Source organism: Amblyomma mixtum, chromosome 4 (genome assembly GCF_055824585.1).
Source record: "Amblyomma mixtum isolate Tamu chromosome 4, ASM5582458v1, whole genome shotgun sequence".
In the NCBI taxonomy this organism is placed as follows: Eukaryota; Metazoa; Arthropoda; class Arachnida; order Ixodida; family Ixodidae; genus Amblyomma; species Amblyomma mixtum.
The window spans coordinates 81,059,368-81,071,635 of record NC_143015.1 but is presented as its reverse complement, the minus strand read 5'-3'; the positions used below and the strand labels follow the sequence as shown (position 1 = coordinate 81,071,635).

At 44.5% G+C, this 12,268-nt stretch overlaps 1 protein-coding gene and 1 pseudogene across 2 annotated transcripts in view; both read right to left on the bottom strand.

Annotated features, from left to right (window-relative positions):
• The window catches only part of LOC149347179 (sodium-coupled monocarboxylate transporter 2-like), a 44,133-nt pseudogene extending 40,919 nt beyond the window's left edge, over positions 1–3,214 (bottom strand). The window contains exon 1 of the transcript XR_016292506.1: positions 2,908–3,214. The product of XR_016292506.1 is annotated as a sodium-coupled monocarboxylate transporter 2-like (transcript). The remainder of the gene's footprint in view (positions 1–2,907) is intronic.
• Positions 3,215–4,368: 1,154 nt separating this feature from the next.
• LOC149347178 (sodium-coupled monocarboxylate transporter 2-like) overlaps positions 4,369–12,268 on the bottom strand; it is a 36,232-nt gene continuing 28,332 nt past the window's right edge. The window contains exons 14-16 of the mRNA XM_089586927.1: positions 11,044–11,144; positions 7,768–7,862; positions 4,369–6,442 (exon numbers count right to left, since the gene is read on the bottom strand). Of these exons, the coding sequence (XP_089443053.1) occupies positions 6,311–6,442; positions 7,768–7,862; positions 11,044–11,144 (328 nt within the window). The 3' untranslated portion in view covers positions 4,369–6,310. The remainder of the gene's footprint in view (positions 6,443–7,767; positions 7,863–11,043; positions 11,145–12,268) is intronic.

Sequence of the window (12,268 nt, the reverse complement as noted above, 5' to 3'; positions counted from 1 at the left end):
AACTCCTGAGCGACATAACCACGTCTTTTTATCTGACGTCATCAAAGCTCAGCTCCGCGAGTGCACATCATCCATCGAACTTGCACCGCTTGCCACCCTCAAACAAACGGCCTCAGTGAACGCTTTAACCGCACTCTGGGGGACATGTTGGCTATGTACGTCGGTTCGAACCATGAAATGGGACCTCATACTCCCGTATATTACGTTCGTGTACAATACTGCTACGAAGTCTACAAGAGGATTTTCTCCTTTCTTCCTCCTTTATGGCCGACATCCCTCGGTTCCCATTTATACTGTTCTCCCCTACCACCCTCAAGCATCTGAGTGCACCATCGTTTCCGAAGCTGCCAGGCACGCGGAAGATTGCCGCAGATCGCCCGGTTGCTCACGACAGCTACCCAGTCCCTTCAAAAAACCCGCCACGATGGAGATCACCATTCCCAGCATTTCTTGCCCGGCTTTCTTGTCTGCCTGTGGATACCTCCCCGTACTCCAGGCCTCTCCCGGAAACTGCTCGCTAAATATCAAGGGCCCTGTCGCATCTTGCAGTAAACATCTCTAGTCAGCTAAATTATTGAGCCCCTCACGTCGTCACCCGATATCAGACACCGCGGCCGTGAGGCTGTCTATATTCACCGCCTCAAGACATACTACGACCCCGCTGTCTTGTCCGCCCCTTAAGTCGCCCAGAGGGCTCCTCTTCTGTCCGGGGGTCATTGTGAGGAAGACGACAGGCATACGCGCGAGCCGCATGGCCACCGCCTGGTGCACGGTCCTGGCTGAACTAGCTGTCTTCGGACTGCTGTTGGCACTGCTCTTAAGGAGATTCTCAGAATAAACCCCACCTTGCAAAAGGATTATGTGTAGACGTAGGAAAACTTCCAAATCCAGTTGCGCGCCAATTAAATGTTTTTCAAAATAATTTATTTTTCTGATCTCAATATTCGCACCAATCTCCATTTTCTAACAGCAGCTTATGCGATGAAAAAATTTGGGTAAGAAATATTTATCGCAGTAACTCCGAACCAACAGTTACTATGCTTTTTTTTTACACGAGTCGGAGATGATCCTCTGCCACACCTGATGCTTCTGAAATCGAATGACCCTATTCTGAAAAACTCATCCGATTCTTGTTCCTTTTAAACCGGTTTACAGCACTCGATAGCAAAAGAGAGATTTTCCTCCATATTAGAACATTAGAACAATCCTATCGATATGCTCCTATGTTCCTGCTAGTGCTCTATAATACTCCGCAGCTGCTTCACAATTATATTTAAAAGCGCACCCAATTGTATGGCAGTCTGGACTACCCGGTGCGAACGCAGAACAAAATTTAAAAGCAACATTTTTTTATGGATCGGAAAGTTAGCGCGTTCCCATCAATATGTTCACAACATTGTCTTTCTACATTCCACAGTTGCCACACAATTAAAATGATGTCCAAGAAAGCTGTACTTGTGTATGCACCATCAACTAATTGGCGCAATGAATATGGTCTATCGTCCAGCAGCCTCCCTGAAAGTAAGCCCGTTCTTTGGCTCAATGAAGTGTAGGGTTGGTCTGATAATGACGACTTTGTAAGCCACGAACAGAGGGCAAAACACATGCCTAGAACAAGGAAACTATGTGTTCCGGAGCTTCCAAAGCCACTGCGACCAAGAAGGAAAAAAATGACGATGAAATTCTGTGTTTAACTGCACATGTTTACCTCGAGACCATTTTTAACCAAGTCTCACCGCTAGTTATCGCGTGTTATGCTTGAAACACTCTCAGAGAGCGTTCAAGACATGCGTTTTGCCCTCTGTACAGTAAGCCCATCGGTCTGTAGCTTTTCAAGTCGTTAAATGAAGATAATATTAGTGTTCCATAATATAGTGTCCAATATTAAAGTCCCACGACCATTATAGGTCGTGGGACTTTGCGTATACAGGGTAGGTAGTTTTTCCAGCGCAGCACCCCTCCGTGTTTCAAGAGGTATGTTTTTGTCTGATCTTCGATAGTTGCCTCCCCACTTTACTACTGCTTGTAAAGCTTTCTCTGCTTCCTTTTTTGTAACGGGAGGACGTGCGATTCCCCCAAACCATTGCCCCCGTCGTTAGTTTGATTATTTGGGTTGCTGAATAGCTATGCGTAGAAATCCTATGCAGTCTAGTTCGCTCTTGCCCCTTATAAGCTATCTCTACTGGTAGCGCGTACTAGATTTTCTGCATGTTGTAATACCTCATGTTGATTACCTAACGCTAATTCATATAAACTTGACAGTTTTGCCGGTTGTATTTCCACTTAATGGTTTGAGCATCACGTGCCTTGGTGTTTCTTAATAAAATATTTCAGCATCTGACAAAGCTTGATAGAAGAATTTTGTAGCACGAACGAAGGGCGCGGCTCTCGTCCTGTCGCGCTTCTTTAGCATCTTATTCCTCGTCTGGTTCGTGCTGCAAAATTCTTCTATTATGTATCGATACCAACTGGCCCAAACAACGGTTTTTGTGGCAGAGCTTACATATATCCTCTACAGATATTCCATTCCCCAGTTCAGTTTCGCGCTCAGTAACATTATCTGCGACATTATTATTAAACACAATTGCAAAAAAGGTTTTGTAACCACTATTAATTGCCGAGGCTAAGGGGCTCATAAATGATTAGCACAAAGCGTGCAGAAAACACAAACAAGCGGAAATAAAAGGTACGCGCTGTTTACAGCTATTTTTGTGATAGTTCCACTTCGATGGAGCGCTTTTATGTCTTCATCACTACTTCTTGTCTTTTCAGTCTACTTCGTCTCAAGCATGGATTATCAACCACCCACGATCCGCACTATACTAGGCTCATCCCCGCTATTTCATTCTCCGTTTGTGAGCAGGATCATGAATTTTAGCAAATAAATTTAGAATCTACTGAACGCACCTTTCGCCGTCGCTGAGACAGAGCAAAGTACAGACCGACCGCATATCCTGCGGCAGTGAGGACGCCGAAGACGGCGTAGTCAGTTGCACCCAGAGCTTTCGATGTATCCATCTCCCTGTCCCACAGCCGCCAGTCTGCTACTCAGCGTGTAACGCCCACAACAGTCGTAGTCGTCTCGTCACAGCTCACTCTCCGCGAAGCGCATGAAATAAAGAAGCTGCTGCTGCTACTACTTCCTCTCAGAACATGCAACGCGACGGCCTGCACAGCGTCAACAAGTATACTTTCACATGCGATACCTTCTCCTTTCCTGTTTATACGGTCGGTTCACGTACAGCTGTGGGAAACCGCTATGCAGTGGCCTCGAAACAAACCAGGTGGAACTCTTCTGCCGGTGGGGCAGCTTTCGTATCGCGCCATCCTCATGCCGGTGGCGAGAGGAAATTATCCGGTGCATCAAAAAAATTGGCTGTGGCTTAGCTAAGGTTAGGCCTGGATAAGCGAAAAGCTCTCGCTGCTTTTCAGCCAAATCTCAACTACCACTTCTGGATCGGTGTTTCTGCGCCGTCCGACTGTTGCTTCTTCTTCTCCTTCCATGGCGAGTATCTGCGCCTGCTGTATGGGCAAGCGCACCTTATATACCCCTCCTTTCAAATGTGCACTGCGCCCGGCTGCGGCGAAAGGTCAAACGGTGGCGAGGATGGCCGCCTCTTCTATGGCCGCCGCCGCTGCTCACCCGTTCTCGCCACGCCTTGCGAAAGAACCTTCTCTTGGGACGGCGGCGGCGAAGGGTAAAACGGTGGCCAGGTGGAGAAGCGGCGACGCTCAGACGACGGGGTAAGCGCGCGGCGGCGACGACGGCTGCGGCAGCAGCGTTGCGCTCCGCGTGACGTCGCTCGGTTTCGCGCATGCGCAGCTGCGGCTAAAATTGATCACGGCGCACGCCAGACCCGGTGTTGAAGAGCCTAGTGAAGCTTTTCGCTTCAAATATCTGTCGCTTATGCTGGGTCGTTCTTTATCTCGAAACAATTCGACAGGAGGGAGATTAAAAGCACCCACAATGCGATAAACACCCACAACAGCCGCTCTTGCCAACTACGTCTCCTTCTGTTGTAATTGCGCGTGTCTGTGCAAGATTTACACCATGTCGGACGCAGTCGTCAGATTAATTCCATTGACAATTAAGCGAACTATAAGCTAATGATAAACTTCTTCAAGCCGCTCAAACGGGATTGAAACAATCGAATTTCTTGGGTAACATTGTTTTTGTAACGTGTTTATTTCCTTTTAATATCCGATTAATTTCAACATCAGGTCATCCTTCGCAATATATTGCATGGATGCGCTTTTGCGCATCGTCGCATACCTCGCTGGAAACCTTGCTGGGTGCCGACAAACTCTCATCGCGCGCGAAAATAGATGTAACACTACGGCCAGAAACAGCTGCTGTTCGCGATCAGAAAAATAAACAACCTACGTGTTCCCAGGTGTGACGCACACCGGCCTCGGTTTCCTGCGTAAATGTCGAGCTTTAGACCGCAGCCATGGTTGCCTGAGTGACTCAGGCGCAGACCTAATAACGTTTATAGTTGCATTGCTCGTGAGGAGAAAAGGTTAGTTCGGAGCATTTAGTGGTTGTTTAGCCACGGACGGTACACTATGTGGCTGCGCAATCGTCGTGTATACTATATTTCTATTTGTGCAGTCGAACCATAAGAAGCCAAGGCACGTGCAGAACACACCCTGTTTATTCGCGTGCTTCTGACACAGTGTGAGAACGGCGAGTCTGCCAGTCCATCTCGTTCGTTTACCAGAATCTATCGTGTTCAATAACTGTAATGTAAATACATACAAAGAGGGCTGACGCTGCGACTTCTCACGCTCGCTTCCTGACGGTACAGGAACGCGTACACCATACATCACTCTCCCTTCACAAAAATGGCCTATAGACAGTCTATAGACTTGTTATTGACTCTATTGACTTCCTACAGATCTTGATTTTTCTCTATTCATAGTCTATAGACAGTCTATAGACAAAAGTATACTAAAAGTGTATGGCCATGAATCTATAGATTGTCTATAGACTGTCTATGGCATTTGTATTGCCTATAGGCTGTTATATTTTTAAGTCATTGCTGTCGGCATCGACGAAAGACTGGTCCTCCTAAGTGAGCTCGTGCTGTTGCCTAAGATGGGTTAATTTTCTGACCTTGGCTTTTTGTACCTGTATTTCTGCTCTAGTTCTGACCACTTGGCTTTTAGTTTTCGGAGAGTGAGCCGTGAGTGCCCGAAGGGACGATGTTTCAGTGCAGACGAGCTTAGCGCCTCCTTGTCAGACATCGAAGTTGGTAGCCCTTGCCAACTAAACCAGTCCTGCAGCAACTCGCCAGAAGTGCTGGAAGACCGCGGAGAAGCCGCAGGTGCGTGGGTTTCAGGCCTTCCCCGACGGGGAAGTCCTTCGAGATGCCAACCCATGGACCGGCGCTTCCTTCTTTGAGGATGGCAGGGCAACCTTCGCTGTCCCTGCCTTGCTGACCCTGTGCTGACCTTGGAATAGGCTCGGTGACAGTGCCCTCTACAAGTGCCGGAGTGCTGCGTGGTTCAGTGCCACTGCGCACCACATCAGCGAAGTTGGATTTTCGGTGAAGGAGAACTTTTTGTTCCCCTTTGCTGTTTTGTTTTGTGTTTCTGTTTATTGATTTTTTTGTTTGTGCGAATCACCTGTCTTTAAGTTAGATGTTTTACTTGGTCCTTGTGGCGATTATTACTTTTTTCTTCTTCCGGGACCGACACGCCTTGCAGCTGGAGTATGCAGTGTGGTCTCCTTTGCAGTCTGCGCAGCGCACTGCTGCATCCCATTCCTCTAAAGGGTGTTGCTTCGAAGCGCATTTCGGGCAACTCTGTGAACCGTGGCCAAACCTCTGACAACTGAAGAATCTTCAGGGGTTAGGGGTGTAGTGCCTGACACTTACTTTAAGGTATCCAAATTCGATAGTTTCAGGTTATGTTCTTGACTCAGGGCTGGGCAAGATACTCCAAAACAGTATTTTCGATACGATATTCGATACCTTTGAAAATTGTACCTCCGTTACCGATACAAGATACAGAACCCAAATCAAGCATTATTCAAGTTGCTTTCTGTTTCTGCTACAAAATGCAAGCAGTGCTGAAAAGAAGAAAGGCAGCCTACTAAGATATATCTAACGCGAGAGAATATTCTATCATCGGCATACCGTCATTGACTTTTTTTTTTCAGCGCAGAAAAGGGTGCGCTCTCTTGTAGAAACGATGCATAGGACCTCAACACTTTGTTTTATCTTTTAGTTTTATCTTACTCCTTATTAATGGATACCATATTTTGAGATCCTTAACTAGAATCGTCAATTAAGTCCGCCCACTGAAGTCACACCAAACTTTTTCTGTAGTCTTGGTCTTCGGTCGGCGCGAGTATTTTGAGGTTGAATTCTCTCCCTTCGCCGCTGTCTTCATCTTCAGTACGAATTCTCAAGTTGAAACTTTTCGCTTCTGTGCCTAGCTGTGAAAGAAACAAGAAAATATGTGTTACCTTCATTGAGCGCACTCTTTCGTAGATTTGTTCAATTGATACAGCTTGTTGCTAACGACGCTGGTGGGCCTTCAGAATTATTTCCTTTCCTTCCGATTCCCCATTGTACCATGGGTGGTGAGTGAAGGCATTATTACCTCATATGTTTTCAAGCTGCCCAACCTAAGGCTTTTTTCTTTGAACCAAGTTTTCGTTACACGCAGTGCTTTGTTTTTCGGTAGGACGCATCAAAACGGCGGATGTATTGCAAAATGCTTGGGAATTCACGACTTTACTGCGCATTGAAAATGTTGCTGTAATGAAGCCTAGAGTGGAATACTAAAGCAAATGTTATTTTAACATATTCGAGAATGCAGAGTCTTTCACGAGACATTCTTAATATTGATCTCAACTTCAGATCGCACTACCCGTGGCAGGTTTATGACGAATATGCCCGAAATGCACGAGAAATTTATCAATCGGGTTTGACCAGCTCCCCATCCAGACAAACACCGAACACGTAAGAATAAAGTCATTAAGCCTAATTATACACTCAGCAAGATAACAAGCTTGCCTCTAGGGTCCATATTGGCTGCTGGGCGAATAAAAGAATTTGTCTTTTGTGAAGTGGTAAAGGAATGGATGCCCGTATTATTGTGAATTACATTGTGCGCGCTGGTGTTTTAAGCCCGAATATCAAAAGTGCCTAGAGGCGGTAAATGCAGTGGCATGGAACTAAAACTATAATAATTAAAATGTGTTAACCATATGGGCAAAGTGACTGCAAAAATACGCTCTTATTATGTAGCATTAAGGATTGGCACGCTGTACATCGTGGATCGCGACGCAACAGCGTGTAAAAGTTTAGTAATCTTTGCTCGAAAGTGTTCGCTGCGCTACGAGCCCCATTTTTAGTTTTCCGCTTTTATAAAGTTTGTATCTCACAAAGCTGCTTCAGTCTGACAACGCAGCCTTCAAGATGTGTAGGTATTTTATTCTTCAGAACACCGACCACTGAAACTGATGCACCAGCATGTATACTTATAAGCCTGAACAGAGGACAGTACAAGTGCACTGGCAAGCTCCCATTGTGCATCGCCGGGCTGTATAATCAATTCAAGAAAAACGGCAACGCACTATTCAAGGGGCACCACTTGAACTTTATTCTTTACCATGAGTCTTCACCCAATATTGTCATACTAACAGACACAAATTGAAGCAGGAAACTAATTGAGCTCTAAGAACGATTGCTCCTGTTCTGACTAACAACTGTATAGTATTCCAATGTTGTAAGAAAAATATTATCAAACACTTACCTGAAGTTTTTCTCGGAAAAACTTGAAACGCCTCCAAGTATTTATAAACATCGGACTTGTAAGGTGTGCATTCTTCTTAGCTGTTTCCAGTCCACCTTGAGGACAGAAGTTATAGTGTGAGTCACAGCCCCCTTAAAACAACTAATTTCTTCTATTCAGCAGTACGCAAGAAAAAAATTGCAATACTAATAAGGCCTATTAGTCACTCTCGGTACTTTCCAACACTGGTCGTTCAAACGGGCTGCCAAAAATATTTTCATCGTGTTTTTTTTTATTTTTATTTTCTTATACTGCCTCCTAGCGGCATGTGGAAGAACCACGAGAGCTTCTGAAAGGCTGGAAGAGCATTCCAAACGAGTTTTCCCTTCAGCTCGGCAAGCACCACGAATAAGTGAAACTGCAACTGCCCCTAGCTATTTAACTTCATTTGTAGCGCACTAATGAGGTTAAACGCCATCATTAATTTAAACATATTGCCTGTGGTACGATATCAATGCTTCCAACACATCACAGGTAACTGCGTACGTGGCGACTAGCGCTCCTGGCATAACGTACACATGTGCATGGGGATACATGCGTCAAAGCAGACTCGTACAATCCTTCCAATGCTGATGACACCTTACTCAAAGGACGCGCACAAAGATGTCGTAAAATGCGCCCTGCTTGCGCCCGAGACGTAAGATTAACCTTGGATGTTTCTTTTTTGAACCTTGTACACTTCAACGTAGTCACATACGTATATTACGAGACATCCAAAACTATCTTCTTGAATGACACGTCTTTGTTGGAATACTTGAGACCCGTGTACTATGCGATGTCAGTGCACGTTAAAGAACCCAAGCTGGTCGAAATTTCTGGAGCCCTTCCATACGGCGTCTCTCATAGCCTGAGTTACTTTCGGACGTACAACCCCAATAAGCTAAACCAAACGTCTTTGTTGGAAATCTTTTCTTTCTATTTGTTTCCTCCCAACATTGCCGTCCCTTCAATGATTCGTTTGTTTTTTGTTGTTGTTGTGTTGTTGTGACTGGGAGAAGGATGAAAAGGAAATTGCACGGGCCTGCCTGCTGGCTCGAGCCGAGCCACCACCGCTGCCACGTGCAGATACAGGATAATGAAAAGGTCAGAGGAAAGAGAAAAATAAAAAAAAAGACGTGCGTCGCAGCAACAACCGCGTGCGCCGAAGCGGGCGCTGCTGAAAAAACAGATAAGCGGCCGACGCCGCTTCTTTTTCCATTTTCTTTCACCACATATCAGTAACCGGTTCGGTTATCAAGATGGAGATCAGAATTCTGTTATTATAATCTCTCGTATTGATCAAGTTTTTATGACGGCCAGCGCTATGCTTCTCTAACGCATAGAGTACAAGAAGCTTACTTTATAAGATTAGCATAAAACCAATACCCTATGCAGGAACTTCTGTATCGTTCATATTCACTGTACACTTATAGGTGCTAGGTACGAATTTAATAAATTGCATACAACAAATAACTATTGGGGTTTTTGAGGCACGGCAAAATGCTGGCCAATTACACATAGTATTTTTCAAAGCAACATGTTCATGAGCGGGCATATACGGAACCTCTGAACTACCTATATGTTTCGCAGGCTGCAGATATTCATATCCATGCACACAAAGATTTCCGCCGATCTTTCCAGTAGAATTGCTGCCTGACCGACTAGTTTAATAAGAAGGCACATTTTGTCTTATGGCAACTTTAACGTATTGGCATTATTTCATCTCTTTCAGCGAACATGAACCACACCGCTGGGTGATCTGCTAAAGCTGTTAACATGAAAAACTTTTACCAGCCTGTTCATATGACCAGGGACGCCTCCTTCTACAGATTCTTCCCCTTGCATTTTTTTCCACTTCGCGCAGTTAAAAAGGTGCTCTTTCGAGCATCACTCCAAGCTCTCGTAAACTTTTTACTTCGGCGTAAATTCCATTCGGCGCAAATTGTTTTTAAAAACAATATCTGAGCCGAACGCGTTACCAAACGAAGCATGCAACTGATGCAGTAATTCCTAAAATGTGGAGTAATTCATTTATTTTACAACAATTGTGTAACTTGATAGCACTTACGATGGTGATTACCAATCCTTAAACCCAATTCTTTGTTTACATGTTAGCCGATTCGCCTGCTCTAATGCTTCGACGCACTAGTATCCGCTGCAAATATGACAAAGTAAATTAAAAATAAAGTACACCAGTCATAATGGGAAGCTCAAAACAAAGCTCACAGAACAACCCTGCGGAGCATAATTTGAATGGGGCATCATTTGAATGCGTAATTTGAATGAAAAATAAATCGTTTGCTTCAGCCTGTTAGTCTCTCTAGAGCAAATTCCAGCAATATAAGCGGAAAAATGATTGTTTTCATTTACAGCGTTGCATGAAAGAGGACAGTAGTTGAATCAAAAGTGAACTACTGCTTCATACTTAGCAGCGCAAAAAAACGAGGACCAAAGCAAACGAGGAGAACAATGTCAATGAGAACCAATACGCAGCAGACATAAAGGAGCATTTCAAATTTTAATAGCGTAGCTAAAGCATAACAAGGAAGATCGTGCCAACACTGCGTAGTGTCCGGAATAAACATATCGCAAAAACGCGATAAGGATGACGACAGAAGAACAGAGAACACTAGGCAACAAATACCAAGAAAGGGCTTCTTGTCGTGTCCCCAACTCCTGTGACGTGTACCTTTTAGCGCTTTTATGTTAGTGTCCACTTCTAACTTGCCCAGTCCTCAGTTTATTCTAGTGTAGATATATCCTCAATTATATATATTTTTAACGTACGTACATTCGACGGCAGATGCTTCACTGAAGGGGAGTGTGACACAATATTTTTCTTACCTGCCATGCCGAGGGAAACAATATGCAGAATAGTGAAAGCAATACTACTGAGGAATTGAAATACCTCGGTAAGGACATAACAGCATGCTCACAAAGTTTCGGCATAAAGAAACACTTAAAATTTGAAAAAGTGCGTTGCAATATCACGGCCGGCGCAATAAATGTACAAACCTTAAAACATGGCAAGGGAAGGGAAGTTTCGCACAAAAGTTTGCATCCAGACCATATACGTATATCACTACTAATTAAGAAGAGCAGCGTTTAACGCTGCGTTTTATTCAGAATCTAATGCAGCCACAACCATGCCGCGGGAAAATGTGCTCTTCTGATGTCGCAACGCACAGGTGACAGAAATTTCTGCCTGTTATACATAAGACAGTATCAATCTCACGCCGGCTATGTTCTAACGCTCACCTGTTGCTACACTCAGGGCCGTTCCTAGGGTCACTGTCAGCAAAGCACCAACGAAGGAGCTCCAGAAGAATGACATCTGGTAGAGCGGGAACACCACCGGACTGCGGACAGACGGCAGAACATTTGGCTTGAGCTTCATTAGAGAAAGCCGTCTAGTTCGCTGTATGGTATGCTATCTACAAAATCGACACGTGATAAAGCTAAAATTGAAGGGGTGTAGCGCACCCAAGGATATTCTTACGTCCGTAACGTCAGTACTGTGGTGCGGCAGAAACAGTGAGCCAGTTTGAAGCATGCTCGGTGCCGCAAAACTGGCCGAACAAGCCCGCAATCTAGTTTGTGTTCTTTTGTTCTGTCCCAGATTCTATCAGTATACCTCCTCACGTTTGCAACGATATTTTTGCGTTTAAACCACCCTGATTTTTAACTTGAATATAATTAGTTCCCTCTTATTGGCCTTAATTAGCCTCCTTCAGTCTAACAGGAACAATGTTTTCATTTATCGCCGTAACCATCACTTACATAACTACGCATCTTTTTAGCAAAGAGCGACGGTAATCTTCACAACATACGACACCACCAAGATGGGTCTTCATGTATAACAAGAGCTGTCAGCATAGGGAGCTGGGAGACTTTTGACTTAATTACAAAGCTTCTCGCTTCATTTTCATGCGCACCCTTACTGTTTGAAGTTTTCGGTCAATTCGTGTGAGCGCTGTCCGTTGCTACCTGTACTGGTTAGCTTAATTGGTAGAGCGACTGTCCGGTGCAGGCGATGATCTCAAGTTCGAGACCCGCACCAGAACGATTGTTTATTAACGACGCAGTTTTTTAGACCTATACATCGTTCCTTTTTAGCCCTAGAAGTCCGCTTGGGTGCACGCAAGTGAGTAATTATAACGTTTTAGAAATCTGTCTAACTTCGGTGATTCTCGTAAAGCGTTTGGATGAATCTTTGACTCACTGGAATACGCAAGGCTCTGGTCGAATAACCATCGATCATATTTCACCCTCTTTCTTCTATTCTTAGTTTTTACAGTAGAAATGTTTACAATCTGCCTTCCAGCCCCTTGCTGAAAGAAAGCTAGGGTGATGCTGGCCGCAACTTCCTTGCACCTAATGCTTTCTTGATTAAAATCTCTATCGAAATAAAGGACAACTTTTTTCAGAATAAACGGGCTTCTCTATATCGGCATGTATTAAGCATAAATTTATTTGCTATATT